This window comes from Sphaerodactylus townsendi, linkage group LG02 (assembly GCF_021028975.2).
Source record: "Sphaerodactylus townsendi isolate TG3544 linkage group LG02, MPM_Stown_v2.3, whole genome shotgun sequence".
In the NCBI taxonomy this organism is placed as follows: Eukaryota; Metazoa; Chordata; class Lepidosauria; order Squamata; family Sphaerodactylidae; genus Sphaerodactylus; species Sphaerodactylus townsendi.
Window position 1 is genome coordinate 125,441,104 of NC_059426.1, and position 18,904 is coordinate 125,460,007.

At 43.9% G+C, this 18,904-nt stretch overlaps 1 protein-coding gene across 1 annotated transcript in view; it reads right to left on the reverse strand.

The window, feature by feature from the left end:
- CHP1 (calcineurin like EF-hand protein 1) overlaps positions 1 to 18,904 on the reverse strand; it is a 37,780-nt gene that overhangs the window by 5,082 nt on the left and 13,794 nt on the right. Inside the window, exons 3-5 of the mRNA XM_048485812.1 lie at positions 14,220 to 14,300; positions 3,977 to 4,104; positions 779 to 840 (exon numbers count right to left, since the gene is read on the reverse strand). Coding sequence (XP_048341769.1) covers positions 779 to 840; positions 3,977 to 4,104; positions 14,220 to 14,300 — 271 coding nt within the window. The remainder of the gene's footprint in view (positions 1 to 778; positions 841 to 3,976; positions 4,105 to 14,219; positions 14,301 to 18,904) is intronic.

An 18,904-nucleotide genomic window follows, 5' to 3' on the forward strand; every position in this document is an offset into this window, starting at 1 on the left:
CAACATTCTTAACAGTTCAAATGTTTTCATGTTTGCTATTTTGGGAATTCTGATCAGATAGAAAAATGGCATAAAGAGATTTTTAATAAATAACTGTTTCTCCAGGCAACTTTTATTGCAGGGATCCCCAGCCTTTTTGAATCTGTGGCACATCTGGAATTTTAAGAGGGGAAGGTGAGCACCATCCCAAAATAGCTGCCACAAAAGGTGGAGACTAATGGAATATCTCCCTCCTCAGAAAAAGGAAATCTTGAAGGGGATATAGGACTATTCACTGACTAAGGAAACCCCAAGTGCTTACTAATCCACCTGATCCTCCAATGGAAAACCTTTTCATATGAATGAGGGCAGCTAATAACAAGTTCTACCTTACAGTGGGTCCACCCACTCTCTGAAAAGCTTGGTGAATGCCAAGGGAAGTATCAGGGACACTATGGTGGCTGAAGGCACCACGCTGGGAAACCCGATTTTATTGTTTTTATTTATGCTTGTATTTTTAATTGCTGAGTCTGTCTGATATTATTAGTAAATTACAAATTGACCACAGGGTGATTGCAGAACTCAGTATATAACAGTCTTGCTTCCACTCGAAACATTACTGGTTTGCACAGTGTGAACACAATGGCAGCAGAAAAGTAAGATTTACTTGCTGCCATGTTTAATGTAACATTAATATATACTCTCTAATGAGGCATGTTTGAGGTCTTAGCTTTCAAGCACACAGTAAACATGAAGTGATATGAAACAGCTTTACAGAATGTGTAAGAGATGAGCATACCTGAAGGAGCTCTTCCCGGGAAATCTTATCATCTTTATCCAGATCATATAGCTGAAAAGCAACTAAAGAATATAAAAACATTTCAAGGTTAGTCATCATTTTTTCTCTTTGCAAAATGCTTTGCTTAAAATGTGAGGGTACAGAGACATGAGCTGCTCTACATTACACACACTTTCCTTTGAGCTCCCAGAGCTCCACTGTCAGGTACAAAAAGGCCCAACCAGTTAAAGCTGGACCTTTTGTTCAAGTCATTCCTTTAAATGCTTTAATTTACATCAGTATAGGTACAGCAGAAAGTTGTTTCTCTAAGATATAGCAATATCTAGAACGCATATAAAACTGAATACTTCAAAAGAGTTAACAACTTTAGTTCCCAAGGCCAGAAGAAACAATTGCTACTAGGCATCCTACCATCACACTGAGCTGAAGGCCTCAAAAAGAACTGCTTCCCCATCCACCTTTTGATGAAAGTTGCTATAAACTGCTTTGGGAGATTATTTTGGCTGAAAAGTGGAGTTAAATGAAAATGTAGCTCAAATATAGCCTAAAACACACACTGAATAAAAAAATCACTTTAAAGTAATAAAACTCTAGTAAAGGAAGTATTTATCAGAAATCCAGTAATTACCAATATTCTGGGAGAATCAGCTATTACACCTTCACAATGTTTATTAATGTTATATTTGTTTAATATCTAGTTGAATGAAATCAAATCAGAAGTACCACTGAAAACTGATTATTCAGTATAGCTGATTCTCAACAGGGGCTCACCTATGGCTACTTAAATCTGGAGATTGGGAGCTTCAACAGATCAAATAGATTTCTACAGGCCTGCAAAAAGTCCCAGGATTTGCAGAGAAACACCAGGAGATTTAAAATACCACCCTCCAATAGCAGAAGCAGTGCCTGTATCTTTAAGAAACAAATGCCCCCTTAGGTGCCATTGAGGCTGTTGTTAGATAACCACAATAATATTGCCAGCCTCAAGGGGAGGCTGGCAGCGCCCTTTTCAGGACTGTTTTGGCCTTTCAGGAAGAGATGGCAGTGTCCTTTTCAGGACTGTTTTGGCCTTTCAGGAAAGGTTCATTGGGGGTTGACCTACCAGAAATCATTGAGACCTACTATTACACAACTTGCTTGACTACCAGGCCTCAATACTTGCTATGGTTCAACAGAAGTCATCTCACAAAAGCCAGTGTGGTGTAGCAGTTAGAGATTCAGACTCAGATCTAGGAGATCCAAGTTTGAAGCCTCAGTCTCCCACTGGAAACTCACTGGGCAACTTTGGGTCAGTTATGTGTTCTCAGCCTAACCCCGTGGTGGCGAACCTTTGGCACTCCAGATGTTATGGACTACAATTCCCATCAGCCCCTGCCAACATGGCTGATGGGAATTGTAGTCCATAACATCTGGAGTGCCAAAGGTTCGCCACCACTGGCCTAACCTAATCACCTCTTGCAGGACTCTACATACCAACGGGTGGCAGGTGGAGGTTCTCTCACCCTCTGTCTCCAATCATGGAGAAATGAACACAGACACTGCAAAATTTTCTCCTTTATTCACAAGTCAGCAAAACAGTTAGTCAGGATGTTAAAAGCGATCAAGTCGAACACTGCTGCCAGATCTAATAATATCAGCAGTGCTGACCTGCCTCAGTTGAGGTGTCTCTGAAGGTTGTCTGTGAGAGTGGTCAAAGCTGTCTGTACCCCATGGCCAAGGAGGAAGCTGTATTAGGGTTAGGGCTGATGTTTCCTCCAGAAAGGCCTGGAGCTGCTCAGCAGCTGTTCTCTCAATTACCTTACCCAGAAAGGAAAGAAATGATACTCTAAATAACTGTGCTGGACGTGATATTGGCTGTGAAGTAGTCTCTCTTTGTGGTTTTCACCGCTATCTCATAGGCTTTCATAAATGTCCTATCTATAAGATGTTCTTACCTCTTCATCATCAGTTTTTGCTAAACCTGCTCTAGCTGTCTTAGTTTCTACTTTTTTCCTTTTTAGCTCTGAAGTATACCATGGTGCTTATTTAGAGCAGGAATGCAGAGAAGAAAAGTTTGGATCTATACCTTCTCTCCCCCCCCCCCTTTCTCTCCTGTAAGGAGACTCAAAAGGGACTACAAACACTTTTTCCCTTCCTCTCTCCACAACAGACACCTTGTGAGGTAGGTGGGGCTGAGAGAGGTCTAAAGGAACTGTGACTAGCTCAAGCTCACCCAGCAAGCTTCATGTGGAGGAGCAAGGAAGCAAACCCAGTTTACGAGGTAAGAGTCCACAGCTCAGGCAGAAGAGTGGGGAATCAAATCTGGTTCTCCAGAGTAGAGTCCACCTGCTCTTAACTATTACACCATGCTGGCTCTACCCTTGGACCCTCATATCAGTGAGATTGCCTCTGCCTGAATAATCTGCCACAACAGCTTCACTCATTGGAGCAGGGTCTTCTGCAGGTGTCAACTTGCAAATGGCAAAATCAACCACTGCCTTCAAATGTGCTTTCTCCTTTGTGGCCCCCACTGTTTAGAACAGCCTGCCGGAAGAAGTCAGGCAAGCTCTCATACTCATGGCTTTCTGCAAACTATGCACAACTGATTTAAAAAGGTTTTTCTATGAAGGTAATAGACTTAACACTGTACTAAATGATTTAAAAATTACTCAGAAAAATTAGTAGGGACTGTGGTCTGTACAACTGTGCATGGCTTGCTAAAATTAGGATCCTAATATTGAATTTTGCATCATTTAATGTGTCATTTTAATAATGATGTTTTGCCTCAGTTTTGTTTTTAGACTTCTGGTTGGTTCTACAAGTCTAATCCCATTACATTATTTATTGAATGGTCCATCTGCCGACTGTATTGATTCACTCTGAGTCCAAGTGAGAAAGGAAGACTATAAATATTCATAAAAGGATACTACCTGAAGATAACCAAATATAAAGCAGAGTTTTACTCTGACAGTGTTTTTTAAAAACTTTGCAACTCTGCCTTCCATCATATGACCAATTTATGACCAACTCATTCTTTACCCAGTACCATTTAAACGAAGAGGGGAATATACAAAGAGAACAATTTTAAGCAGGTCTACATAGAATCCTACCTTGGTCTATTCAATGAGACTTACTTCCAGAAAAGTGTTATTAAGAATGCACTGTAAAATACAACCTGCACAATTAATCTCAATGACTATATAATTTAAAATTTCTTACAGTGCAACTTGTTGCTCCGGCTGTTCAGTGGTTCTGGCCCATTCTGGTCTTTGCTTTTCTCATTATCCTCAATGGGACGGAAGTGGGCCAAAGTTCTCATGAAGCCACGGAAGTTTACCTGGTCTTCTCTGCATGGAAGTTATGATACGGAAGTTATGACACATAATTAAATATTAGAATCCCTCAAAATACTTTACCCACATTTGAAAAATGAAGTTAATTATTCAATACACATCACTTTGGCCTCCTTTTCTTATCTTTTACCATAATACCTGCTTTGCTGTTTAAACAATTGAGGGTTCCACGAGCATCTCAGAACATATGGAAGAACTTCTTAACTGGGAAGTAGTAAGGATCTCAGTGGTCATATAGTAATTTGCTAATTGGCAAAACACAATGTTTCCAAAGCAAGATAAAACCTGGGGTGTTTTAAAATAGTTTTATTTTCCAGCCTCTGTCCCAGGCATCCCAGAATCCAAGGCTACAGGCTCTATAGGAAAGATAGGACAGGGCGCATGGGGGGTGGAGTTGCCCTTTACATAAAAGAGAGCATAGTGTCACATAAAATAGACAATGAAAGGGAAGCTGGTTCTCCCACAGAATCACTGTGGATATCAATACCAGGTGTGAAGGACAGTTAAATATTAGGAATATATTATCGTCCCCCTGACCAAAGTGCACAAGAGGATTCTGAGATGGAAAAAGAAATTAGAGAGGCCAACCAAAACAAAAATGTAGTGGTAATGGGTGATTTTAACTATCCCCATATAAACTGGAAAAATGCATGTTCAGGTCATAGTAAGGAGAGAGCATTCCTCGATATGCTAAATGACTGTGGCTTAGAACAGATGGTTGTGGAACCAACCAGAGGAGAGGTGATCCTAGATCTAATTCTATATGGGACCCAGGACCTGGTGCAGGAAGTCAGTGTTGTTGAGCCGATAGGGAACAGCGACCACAATGCTGTCAGATTCAGTATCTCTGCATGCGAACAAGTGACAACTACTAATGTAGTTACATTCGCCTTCAGAAAGGGAAATTTCTCAAAGATGAGGGGGATAGTGTGCAGGAAGCTGAAAGGGAAAATCAAGAGAGTCAAAACTGTCCAAGATGCTTGGAGGTTATTTAAAAACACAGTCCGCAGGTGTTCCGCAGGTTAGGAAAGGCAGCACCCAGTCCAAAAGAAAGCCACCATGGTTAACAAGAGAGGTTGAGGAAATTATCAGAAAAAAGAAAATGTCTTTTAGAAAATGGAAGTCCAGTTTGACTGATGAAGAATATGAGAGGGAACACAAATGGTGGCAAAAGAGAAGCAAGTTAGCTGTAAGGGAGGCAAAAAAAAAATTATGAGGAACTCATGGCTGTGAACATCAAGACCAGCAACAAACAGTTCTTCAAGTACATCAAAAGTAGGAAGCCAGCTAGGGAAGCGGTAGGCCCGTTAGATGACAAAGGAACAAAGGGTGTGCTAAAAGATGACAGGGAGATTGCAGAGAAGCTGAATGAATTCTTTGCATCTGTCTTCACCCAAGAGGAGGTGAGGAACATTCCTGCACCTGAACCATGCTTCTTGGGAGGCAAATCGGAGGAACTAGCAAAGTTCCTCCGAGGGAGGCAAATCCGAGGAACTAGTAGACAAGGAAGAAGTTCTGGCAGCCATTGATAAACTAAATGCTACCAAATCCCCTGGCCCAGATTGCATTCATCCAAGAGTTCTTAAAGAGCTCAAGCATGAAATTGCTGATCTTCTCACTTTAATATGCAACTTATCCCTGAAATCAGGCTCTATCCCTGAAGACTGGAAGATGGCCAATGTCACACCAATCTTTAAGAAAGGATCTAGGGGGGACCTGGGAAATTACAGGCCAGTCAGTCTGACATCTGTTCCTGGTAAATTAGTAGAATCTATCATTAAAGATAAAATTATAAAACATGTAGAAAAGCAAGACCTGCTGAGAAAGAGTCAGCATGGCTTTTGCAGAGGCAAGTCCTGTCTTACAAACTTACTAAAGTTCTTTGAGGATGTAAACAGGCATGTGGATAAGGGGGAACCAGTGGACATTGTCTACTTGGATTTCCAAAAGGCTTTTGACAAAGTTCCTCACCAGAGACTATTGAGAAAACTCAGCAATCAAGGAATAAGAGGGGAATTCCTCCTATGGATTAAAAACTGGTTGAGAAACAGGAAACAAAGAGTGGGTGTAAATGGGAAGTTCTCACAATGGAGAGATGTAGGAAGTGGTGTCCCGCAAGGATCCGTTTTGGGATCAGTGCTCTTTAACCTATTCATAAATGACTTGGAAGTAGGGGTGGGTAGCGTGGTGGCCCAGTTTGCAGATGATACCAAATTATGTAGGGTGGTGAGAACTACAAAGGATTGCGAAGAGCTCCAAGCGGACCTTGATAAATTAGGTGAGCGGGCTAAGAAATGGCAAATGCAGTTCAATGTAGCAAAATGCAAAGTGATGCACATAAGGGCAAAAAATCCAAACTTCACACACAAGCTACAAGGGTCAGTGCTATCAGTCACAGACCAGGAAAGGGATTTGGGCGTCTTAGTTGATAGTTCCATGGGAATGTCAACTCAATGCATGGCAGCTGTGAAAAAGGCAAACTCTATGCTGGGGATAATTAGGAAAGGAATTGAGAATAAAACTGCAAAGATTGTCATGCCCTTATATAAAGCCATGCTGCGACCGCACTTGGCGTACTGTGTCCAGTTCTGGCCGCCGCATCTCAAAAAGGATATTGAGGAGATAGAAAAAAGTGCAGAGAAGGGCAACAAGGATGATTGAGGGATTGGAGCACCTTCCCTATGAGGAGAGGCTGCAGCGTTTGGGCCTCTTTAGTTTGGAGAGGAGACGTCTGAGGGGGGATATGATTGAAGTCTATAAAATTATGCATGGGGTAGAAAATGTTGACAGAGAGAAATTTTTCTCTCTTTCTCACAATACTAGAACCAGGGGGCATTCATTGAAAATGCTGGGGGGAAGAATTAGGACTAATACAAGGAAACACTTCTTCACGCAACGTGTGATTGGTGTTTGAAATATGCTGCCACAGGAGGTGGTGATGGCCACTAACCTGGATAGCTTTAAAGGGGGCTTGGACAGATTTATGGAGGAGAAGTCGATTTATGGCTACCAATCTTGATCCTCTTTGATCTGAGATTGCAAATGCCTTAACAGACCAGGTGCTCGGGAGCAACAGCCGCAGAAGGCCATTGCTTTCACATCCTGCATGTGAGCTCCCAAAGGCACCTGGTGAGCCACTGCGAGTAGCAGAGAGCTGGACTAGATGGACTCTGGTCTGATCCAGCTGGCTTGTTCTTATGTTCTTATGTTCAAGGCAGGCAACAATAATGTTAACAAAGCCTAATAAAATATATTAAAAACAAAAACTAAATGAACATATGCCCTAACCGGTACAGTTTCTTTTGACAAATGGGGTAGGAAATAATGAAAATAACTTTACTATGCACAGGAAATAATTAAGAAGCTGTCACAAAGATTTTCTAGAAACTAATAGTGTGTGCCTTTTCCAATCTGGTTGAAAGTGTGATGCTCTGATGAAGTTGAGAGCTATACTGGAGATAGTGTATTCTACCAGAAGAGTCTTCCTGGCCAGACAGATCTCAGTCAAGAAACCAGACTAAGAATGTCCACCAACCCACACAATATGGTGAAAGAAATACAAAAGAATCCTATACCACTTTGGTCATCACACAGGTTAACAAGAGTCACACCACATGCTGAGGTCCCTGGGCATGTCGACAAGTGAGCTACAAGTGGACCAATCATCAAAAAGACAGAAGTATAGTGCAGAAGAAAATCATGCCATCATGGCCTTCTACTACAACTTAGACCCGGAAAAAAGAGGATACTTGAAGCAAATGTATGAACTGTGAAAAAAACAACATCCAGAATTGAATATCACTGAGCAAAACTAGCACATTAAAAGTGGTTCATCATATGGAATAATGCGTTTACAGAGATAGAATTGGAAGAAATTCAGAAAAGTTGCAAAAAGAAATTAACTGGAAGAAGAAGAGTTTGAATTTATACCCAACTTTTCTCTCCTGTAAGGAGACTCAAGATCCTTTCCCTTCCTCTCCCCACAAGCTCTTTTCCCTTCCTCTCCCCACAACACAAACCTTTGTGAGGTAGGTGGGGCTGAGAAAGTTCCGAAGAACTGTGACTAACCCAAGATCACCCAGCAGGAAGGATCCATTGGATACTTACCGTGAAGGGTCTTTCTACTGTAGGCTAGTGGGACATCTTGATTGGGTGTCTTCTTTACCAATTGCCGAGAGGCAGGAAGTACTAAACTTTCTTCTCCATGTAGTTCCTGTCGAGGTCAATTTACCTCAGTATCCTTTCATGTCACAGTAGTAGGTTAACGACAGGAACATAACAGTAACAAACATCTGTAACAATACAACATGGAGACAAATCTCGGCTCAACAGTAACCCTAACAACTAACGAATATGAATGAAAAAATATATATACAACTACAAGGACCCCTTGAAGAGTCCAATCGGGGACTAATAGATACCCAGGGGGGGCCAAGATGTCCCACTAGCCTACAGTAGAAAGACCCTTCACGGTAAGTATCCAATGGATCCTTCTACTGTAGGCGTGGGACATCTTTCGATTAAGGAACCTTCTCGAGCAGTGTCGAATACCCGGAGTGGAGTTTTCATCAGTCCCGATAATACTCTCCAGCACTCTTCTGCCAAAGGCAGACTCAGCTGAAAGAAAAGGATTGAATTTTTTGTAATGTGTTCGGAATAAAGGTGGGAGATTGAGGGACCAAGTTGCTGCCCTACATATTTCCTCCACCCGGCCTTGGCTTGATTCTGCGGAAGGCTGCATTGAGTAGCTGCGTTACAGAACAGAGTGAGCAGTGACTCCCTATGAGGTTATAGGGAGACCTGAATTAGCTGTAAGTCTCACAGATACACGCTTTCAGGAAGGTGTTGCTTATTGCAGCTTTAGAGCATTTGTAATCCGACATTAGGAGGTGTTATATTGATGAATAGACTTTTCGGTCTTACGCCAAAGTCTCTCTGTCCTAATGATGAAAGCTTTCCAGAGCTTCGCCCTAGCGATCCTAAGGTATCTGCCAAAGTTCTTTCCTTTGGATGACTAGGATTTGGCAGGAAATTTGGGATTACGATCTCTTGGCGAATATGGAAGTCAGAATTTACTTTGATGCGAATGTCTGATCTGCAATGCGAAGGCACACTCGATCTTTGTTAGGAACACTTGCCAAGAATTTGGAATTTACCGACAAGGCCACGTAATTCCTGACACCCGTCTTTGCAGATGTTATAGCAATCCAAAAATGAGGGTTTTCATCCGCACCATTTCAAAATTCACTGTTTGTATGGGTTGAAAGGAGATTTCGTGAAGTGCCAAACAAAACTAGCGTGTAATCTCCAGGAAGGAAATCTGTGTTGCCACCGCTGGTTTGTGAGAAGCGGACACCTTTTAAAAAGTTCATTATGTCTGAATGTCTGGTAATCGGTGTACCGTCTATTGCTGGAATAACTTTAATGCATAAGAGCTGCCAGTTGTCACATGGCGTGGAGACATAAGTCCCAAAGAAGCGAATCCGATGTTGTAGGAATTCAAGTATGGAGGAGACGATGGATCTTCTGGATCTGTATGTTTTCTGGCTGACACCATCTAACAAAAGCGCCTTCAGGATGAGTTGTAAACCCTGATGGTTGACTGCCCGATTCGTGCGCTAGTATGGTCTGAGGTCACTTGTTGAATAGCCTTTCCTTATCAAGCTAGACCGCTCAAAGAGCCATCGCCGGTCAAAGTTGAGCCATTCTGGGTCGGATGTATCAGTGGGCCCTGAGTCAACAAGTTGAACTTGATGGGGATGGTCATAGGAGGTTGATATGGCCAATTCTTGGATGGTGGAGAACCACGGTCTCCTGGAGCCATCTCGGGGCTACCAGAATAACTGATGCTTCTTCTCTTGCGATGATTTTTTCTTGAAGCGAGCGGGGTATGTAATGGAAATGGAGGAAAGCGTGAAAGCAGTTACTTTTGCAGCCAAGGTCGCGTTGAGAGCATCCGTTGCCACGGCTTGCTTGTGGATGGTAGGACCCGAGGGTCATGAATTGATCTGAGTTAGCGTGTTGTCTCCGAGGAAGGCAAAAGAGATGTCGAGCCTCTGGATGACCTAAGACTTATGAATTTGAGTGAAAACGGTTCTTGGTCGAGGCATACAGCTTTCGTGTTGGGATATCTTTTGCCTAGCTTAACCAATCCGCCCGTGGTATTCTGGATTCCTCAGGATGTGCAAGAGCCTGTAGCTTGATGCTACATTCAGTTCCGCCCACTAAGAAGAATGCTTTTACTGGCTTCCGGTGGAGGCTGGAGGATCTGGATCCTCCCTGATTGTTGATGTACATCTTAGCTGTTACATTGTCTGTCAGATGATCACATGGTGGTAATGGCGAATTTCTGGTAAGGAAATGTTGAAGGGCAAGAATGGATTGCCGAAGTCTCAAGCAAATTGATGTGCATCTTCGATTCCTCCTCCCAGGACCACCTGCCTTGGACCACTTCTTAGATTGGCGTGGCTCCCCATCCCAGGAGACTGAAGCGTCTGTGAACAATGCGAGGCGATTCAAGGTGTAGATAACGCTTTACCTCCGGACCAAGTTGGCTCGAATGTCGTCCACCAAAGAAGACTCTGGCGAGTGCGAGCAGAGGTAGGAAGACCTTCAGGTCCCTTTTCCAAATGATGTCCATTTTAGTACGCCCGAAAGGAAGCGTTGAAGCGGTCTTGCATGAAATCTGGCCCACTGTAGTAAGATGGAATTACCCGATATGAATAGACCCAAAGAGACTTGCTAATTTTAGAAGAGATTGCCGTTTGTTGGTCATCAACTCTCGAGTTGTCCAGTTGAATTTTTTCTTGATTTTTTAGTCTGGAATAAACAGAGAGTCCCTGGTGAAGTGTCGATTATGGCTTAATCTAAGGTGTTCCTAGCCCTTGTAAAGATGGAAGCGTGGAGCTTTTTTCTAAATTTACGATAAATCCGTGCCAGGATAGAGTTTTCTGGACAGTGTTGATGTCTGCTTGAGCTTGAGAGATGGACCTGGACCGAATTAGAAGGTCGTCGAGATAAGGATATATATGGATCCCTTGTTCTCTTAACAGTGTCACTGGGGCGAGAAGTCCCTTTGAGAAGGTTCTTGGGGCCGTGGCTAGCCCAAATGGCAAGGTTTTGAACTGGAAGTGCCGATCCCGAATCGCAAATCGAAGGAATTTTCTGTGGGCTTGGTGTATCGGGATGTGCAAATACGCCTCGGTTAGGTCTAGAGAGGTCATCAGATCGCCGATGGCGATAGAGGTGATCGATCGAAGGGTCTCCATTCTGAATTTGGGGACTCGAATGAATTTGTTTAGACGTTTCAGATTTAAGATGGCCCTCCAGTCCCCATTGCGTTTGGGGACTGTAAAAAAGTGAGAATATGTGCCTGACAATTTCTCCAGAGGTGGTACCGATTCTATCGCTTGTATCTGCAACAGGTGAGAGATCGCTTTCAAGGTCCTGTCGGCTTTGACGGGATCTGTCGACAATGGGGAGAACATCACGTGGTGGCGAGGGATGGTATTGAACTCTATCACGTATCCTGAGGAAACCACCTCCCTGGTCCATCTGTCTACGTGAGTGCCTTGCCAAATGTGTTGAAAGATTTGAAGTCGACCTCCCACCGGAATGCTGCTGCAGTCATTGCTTGTTTTTTGTGTTAGGGAAGGGTTTCCCTTGTTTGTTGTTTCCCTTGTTTGTTGTATGGCCTAAAGGGTTGTTTGTAACTTCGAAAGGAGTGATTATTTTGCCAGTGGGGTCTATTACCCTTCGCAGCTGGGGTCCCTCGGAAGAGTCTTTATTGGGACTGAAAGGTGAAATCTGGGAAGAGTTGGAAGATTTATCAAAAGGGCCTGCGAATGCAGTTTTAGCATAGTCTTTTTTTGTTGTCTTTTCGTTTTGGACTAAGACCTCTTCCAGCTCTTTGCGAATAATGCCCTTCCACTAATATGGGCCAGATACCCTGCCACCACATGCTTGGACATGGTGTCTGCTTGCCACAGACGAATCCAGGCATGACGTCTAGCCACCATGTTGGAAGCCAGTGATCGTGCCGCGAGAGCCATTGCATCGAAGAAGGTGGCGTCCAGCTATAAAGGAGTTGGCCATGAAATTATCCGTTCAATGCCTTCCCTAATGCCCCGGGACCTCGGATGGAATCATTTCCAGCAGTCTTCTAAGCCATACCATAGTGGTGAAACTCTGGCCCGCACGGTGGAAAGAGCGGTGTTAGAGTTTTAATGGCTGCCGCCAACCACTCATTGAAGACCTGCGGAGAGCTTTGCCTCCGACCTTCTATCGAGGGGATCTTTAATATTTCCCTCTCCCTCCTTAAGCTACCAGAAGCGCCAGAATGTAATACTGCCGCGAGCAGTCCACAGGAAGAGGTTTTGGAGTAACTAAATGAAATTGTTGGGGCATTAGGGGTACTTCTTTTGAAATTTGTGGAGCGAACCTTTGGTGTGCCCGTGGGGGTTCAACCACTCCCTATGAATTCTTTTTACGAAGCATTCTGGCACTGGGAAGAATTTTGCACCCTCATTGTCAGAGGGGAAGTATGTCCAGAATTGCCCTTTGGATATGCTCCTTTTTTTATAGGGTTTTGTTTGAAGTGAATGAGGAGGATGGCATTGGTTGCTCTTCCGCATCCTCTGGATCCACGCAAATCCAAAGCGGAGATCGTTTTATTAATTAACAACTGGATTTCTTCCACTTTAAAAAAAATTGTTGCAGATTGTTCTGCAGCCTCCTCCAGATGACTTCCTCAGTGTCTGAGAATCTATCCTCCCCATCACTTGCTTCGTCTATGCTGGAGCAACCCTTCCTCTTCTCTCCCTCAGGGGAAAGGATAAAGGAGTCCCTCAGCTTTGGAAGTGCCATGGGTCCTCCCCTGGGGGGGCCTGCCATGAAGGAGACTTTCTAGGGGGGTAGGAATTGTTGAAGTTGAGCGCGGGCGGCAGCAAGACACTGATCCCTGGCATCCATTGCCTTTTCAATCGCATTGCTCAGGAATTCAGCGAAAGCGGACAGGGAGGCGTTCATCCCATTGCTTGAAACTGGAGCTAGTTGGTTGTCAATCGCTGGCGTACGCCTCCCTCCAGGGCCCCTGCTACTTGCCTGTTTTTTCTGCGTTGTCTCGCCACCCGCCCGATGGGCGTGAACTGCTCCAAGCAGGCCCTGGGAAGGCTGGAGGAGTCAGCAGCGGAGAACCGCAGCTTTGGGCAGCGCCCTGGGAAGAAGCGCATAGCTCCGTTGTAAATCCAGCTGGCAGCTTCTTCTTAGGCGAAGTGGGCCTCCGCCCTGTTGTCGGTTTTGGCGGTCTTTCCCCCCTTTCTTCGAAAGCTTCTTTGAAAGAGCACTTTGGCGGCGTTGCACCTCCCCGCTGTTCTGCTGGGGAATGCGGCCAAATCAGAGGGAGCGTGTGCGCGTTCAAAACTGAGAACCAGTGAAAGGTTTCTCTCTCTGGCGAGAAGGATCTACGCATCACATAATGGCGCTACGAAGGCAAAAAAAAAGAAGGCGGGGAAGCGCCTGGCTAAAATACAAGAGTTCCCTGCTAAAGGCCTAACACCAAGCTACCCTGGCATGCCTGTCTAATGAAACCCACCCACAGATGGGTATCACAAACAAACAGTACACAAAAACAGACAAACAGACTGACAAGGGAACACTAAATGGTAAGGGTTCTGAAAGAGCCTTAAACACACGTCTATCCTCTGCAGAGGCAGGAGAATACTGAGGTAAATTGACCTCGACAGGAACTACATGGAGAAGAAAGTTTAGTACTTCCTGCCTCTCTGCAATTGGTAGAGAAGACACCCAATCAAGATGTCCCACGCCTACAGTAGAATGTAGGAGTGCAGAAACACATCTGGTTCACCAGGTAAGCCTCTGCCAGTCAGGTGGAGGAGTGGGGAATCAAACCTGGTTCTCCAGAAGAATAACACCAGAATGAACAGTACATACTCCAGAAACAGTCATTTTGTCCTCGGGAACAGATCTTTGTTTTTCTAGAGATCAGATGTAATTCCAAGAGATCTCCAGGCCACACCTGGAGGTTTGCAACCCTAGTATGCTGTGTGAAAAATGAAGTCTAATTTAGAATATACCCGATAGAAACTCACCCTTCTGGAAAAAAGGCATTGATAATCCGGTCCCCTAGTGGGTTGATGGCAAGCTCTGGAATGCGCTGGAAATCCTCACGGCTAGTTTGGAAAAAAATCAACACCAGTTATTTAATCCAAGACAGACAATTCTGGACATCTGTGTTAAACTTTTGACAATACCCTAACCTAGATAGCCCCAGACTAGCCTGATCTTGTCAGATCTCAAAAGCTGAGCAGGGTCAACTCTGGCAAGTATTTCAGTGGGAGACCTCCAAGGAACACCAGGGTCATAGTCTGAAGGCAGGCAATCGCAAACCACCTCCAAATGCCTCTTCCCTTGAAAACCCTAGGACAGTGGTGGCGAACCTATGGCACTCCAGATGTTCATGGACTACAATTCCCATCAGCCCCTGCCAGCATGGCCAATGGCTGATGGGAATTGTAGTCCATGAACATCTGGAGTGCCATAGGTTCGCCACCATGGCCCTAGGATAGTGGTGGCGAACCTAAGAAGACGACGAGGAGGAGGAGTTTGGATTTATATCCCCCCTTTCTCTTCTGCAGGAGACTCAAAGGGGCTTACAATCTCCTTGCCCTTCCCCCCTAACAACAAATATCCTATGAGGTACGTGGGGCTGAGAGAGCTCCGAGAAGCTGTGAATAGCCCAAGGTCACCCAGCTGGCATGTGTCGGAGTGTACAGGCTAATCTGAATTCCCCAGATAAGCCTCCACAGCTCAGGCGGCAGAGCTGGGAATCAAACCCGGTTCCTCCAGATTAGATACACGAGCTCTTAACCTCCTACGCCACTGCTGCTCCTATGGCACAGGTGTCAGAGGTGGCACTCAGAGCTCTCTTTGTGGGCATGCGAGCTTTCGCCCCAGTTTGGGCACTTGGCTGTGGCATAGCGCCAAGGGGACGAGGGGTGCCCAGTGACGCACTGGGCACACGCCCCGCGGGGGCGTGGCAAGGGTGTTTCGGGGGCAGGGCCGGGGTGTTTTGGGACATTCTGGGGGCATTCCAGGGCAGGGGCACAAGGTGCATGCGTGACCCAGGTGTAGTTTCCCCTCTCTCCGCCCCTGGCACTCAGTCTCTAAAAGGTTCGCCATCATTGCCCTAGGAGATCACCATAGGTCAGTTGCAATGATGGCAAAAAAAAGGTAGCAAAGCACTTGGTCTTTGCTTAAGTCTTAATTTCTTGATGGATTTTGATTTAGAATTTTTATACTGGGCTCCCTTCAGAAGGGAGACTCCAGGGTAAGTGGCTGAATTGAATCTATGTAAACTAAATAAGCATGAGTGCATAGTGGTGGAAGTTTCCACAGTGGTGGAAAAAGACACAGATGACCCTGCTGATATGGCTCACGATATGTGGAAAACGTTCCCACCTGGTTTTGTTCTATTAGATGGCCTCTATTTATTGATGAGTTGCTTTTTTTATTAGGGACTGTCTATAAACAAGGGCAGGCACAGTAAATCTGGGGGAGGAGAGTCACATTTTTGAGCTGGACTGTATTTCTGTGATTTTACCTGGGAGCTGTAGGGGAGAACAAGTAATGTCATCACTTTCTCTTTTGAGCTTAGCTTGTTGTAGGATGTTTCTGGTTTTGAAAAGCTGCTCTCTTCACTTACTGGAATGAATTGTTCATTTGGTATAGCTATGTGGCTTGAAGGCACTTAACACATACATGCACATTACAGTACAAATAACACTGCTCTGAGCGTTAGGGGATCCTTCACTTGGTCATCCTCCAGTATAATGCATACCACTATTTGCCAACAGTACACTTCTGTCTTCACAGAGCAATCTCTGTGCCAAGCAAGGAAGATAAGTCTGCCATTAAAAACAGGAACATACAAGATGCCAGGGAAGAACATTTCTGTCACCCAAGACACACTGCTGCTGCTCTGAAAGTCATCATTGTGCAATGAAAGAAATGCATGAATTACAATGAACTGAAATTTTTAAAATAATATTGCCTCTCTCCATTGCCTCTCACAATACATGTGAGAAATTAGCTTATCGGTCTAGGAAGTTAGTGTTATGTCCTGTGACTATGGTTTTGAATGGTTCGATTTTGAAAGGAATAATAGATTTTTCAGGACATAACCTTAAGAATTTGGTGTGAGATGGTGCACATGCTTGTTATTTTGAACTGTATACTTACTCGCACAGTACAGATATATACGGGGACAAATGCACTCTGGGGGACCTATTTTCAGTCAGAAAAGCAGCAGAGAAGACAAGAGTTCCAACAGATGTGGATGACCAATGAAAGCTAGCACTTCCTACAATATACGTCTATGTTGAAATCTCAGTATTACTAAAGTTTTTCATTAGCACTCCAGCTCTGTTAAGATTCAGCTTCTGAAGTTTAAATGTAAGACATAGGTGAGAGATTGCTATGTTTTATGGCAGGTCTTGAAGTTAAAAATTAACCACATGTAACTGTGCCTTTTAAGACTATGTCTCTGTTGCACTGTTACTAGAATTTAAACATGCCATTTCACCCATGAAAGGGACATTATCTGCTAAGTAGGCCAAATGGAAAATCTGCACTAGTCATAAAAGTAAATGAATACTGAAAAGGAAGGTATACTTGTTTTATGTACCCAACTCTCAATTTAAAACCTACTTCACCTGGCTTAGGCTAGAACATACAGGAAATGATTACTTTCTATTTGTTCACATTTCAGAACAGAAACTCTCCAACAGGGTCTCCTTAAGAACCAGTGTATTTCACAGGTATGAATATTTTATATTCAAGGGACTCCAAACCTATTTGACACATAGGTTACTTACACAGTGGGGCACACATTTAGCAACAGAGGTGTTTTCTCTATATAGGGGATTCCCTCTTAGATTTGTAATTACATTTGACTGTCTCCTCACTAATCTTCACATCTTTTTACAAGTATGTTATGCTGCCTTGTTAAACATGTATATATGTAACAGAGCAAACAATTTTAGCCAAGCACACATGCCCCAAAGTACTATGCTGCAGTGTAGTCAAACACAGACTTCCTTATGTCTCTAGACATGTAAACCCTCTTCCTGGGGCTGTGCATGGAACAACCTTTTCCCTTTCTTTAGAAGTTGAGACTAAACAGAATTTGTTTTCCAAAGCAAAACACCAATCTGTGCCTCCATGATGCAAAAGTGCTTTCAAAGGTATCACCTTAGCATCTGCAAGAGTTTCCATATGGAAGTAACTGCCTCCATAATAGGCTTGGCTCACAACTTCCCAGCATTCTGTAGAGAAGGTTCTCAACCTTCGTAATGTCACGACCGTTTAATACAATTCCTCATGTTGTGGTGACCCCCAACCCTAACATTTATCCATTTTACAGATGGAGAACACTGATGCAGAAAGATTTACGCAACCCCTGTGAAAGGGTCGTTCGACCCCCCCAAAGGGATCCCGACCCCCAGGTTGAGAACCACTGCTGTAGAGCCTCCCAACATTTTGTCATTGTTTTGTCCCCCGGCAGCCATTTTCCAGTAGAACCTATTATCTTCTCCCACCATTTCAAAAGCACCTACAGGCTCAAAAAGGATGGGGAGGAGGGTTGCCTCCCGCAGGGAATGGGGAGGCATCATTAGTATGCATGACATCAGTTCAAGGGGAAACCAGAAGTGTCATCAAGGAATCACTATGGTAAAATCACTGAACTACTAGGCAATCTTAGATCAACCTAATGTCACTTCTCCGTTTTCCCCAAAAAATTAAATTGTGTTATACATGACATAAAGTGTGTGTGTGGAGAGCAGAGGGGTTAGAACAATGTTTTCCCTCTGCCTAAAGGAGAAGCACGGGGAAAAGCAGGTTGCCAGAAGGACCAGATTAAAGAGGAAAGTTATCAACATATTTTTAAAAATCTATAAATATTTACACACTGGATTGGGTCCAGTGATTCCCTGTGCCTCCCATATCCCCACCCACCAATCCAAACACTATATGGGAAAAAACTGCATGGCTGGTCCTGCTCCATGGCCACTCAGGATGACCAAGGCCACTGGAAGTTTATCTCCCTAATTTCCCTGTCCCCCAGATAGCTCTACACCCCTAAAGAGTACTGGATGCAATGTGGGGGTCTGCAGTGAGCGGGAAATTTGCAGAATGGGTTGTATAACACAAACAGATCATTGGATCTAACTTTTTTAAAAAATTGTATCAAACTTGTCATGAAGTGAGATCTATCCTCAGAAGCTTCTTAACCTAGTGGGCATTTGAAACTAGAATGAATTTTTACCATCGTTTCCCATGCTTAAGTAGGGAACAAAGGAAAGGCAACTGGGACTAACTGTATTTTGTCCATGTGTTACACACATCTTTAAAAGAAAAGCCGATTTGCCAAGAAAAAAAGGAGTGGAGTTAACAGAACACAGAAATGGTGGATGCTAAATGTGTATGAGCAGTTGATTTTCTCATTTGCAAGTTGGCACTTACAGAAGGCCTTGCTTGTATGAGTGAAGTTATCATGGCAGAGCACAGGCAGAGAAACAATCTTTCAGATATGAGAGTCCAACGTCAAGAAAATAAATCTCCATTCAACTGTCCTGCTCTAAGCACCTCTGGCACCCTTTAATCAGCCCCTTCTATTGCACCATGCCACTTAATCAGTATATGTTTTGCAAGGCAGGTAGATAACTCTTAATGACTTAGTTGTCTATTATCCTCCCATATAGCTATTTGTTTTCAA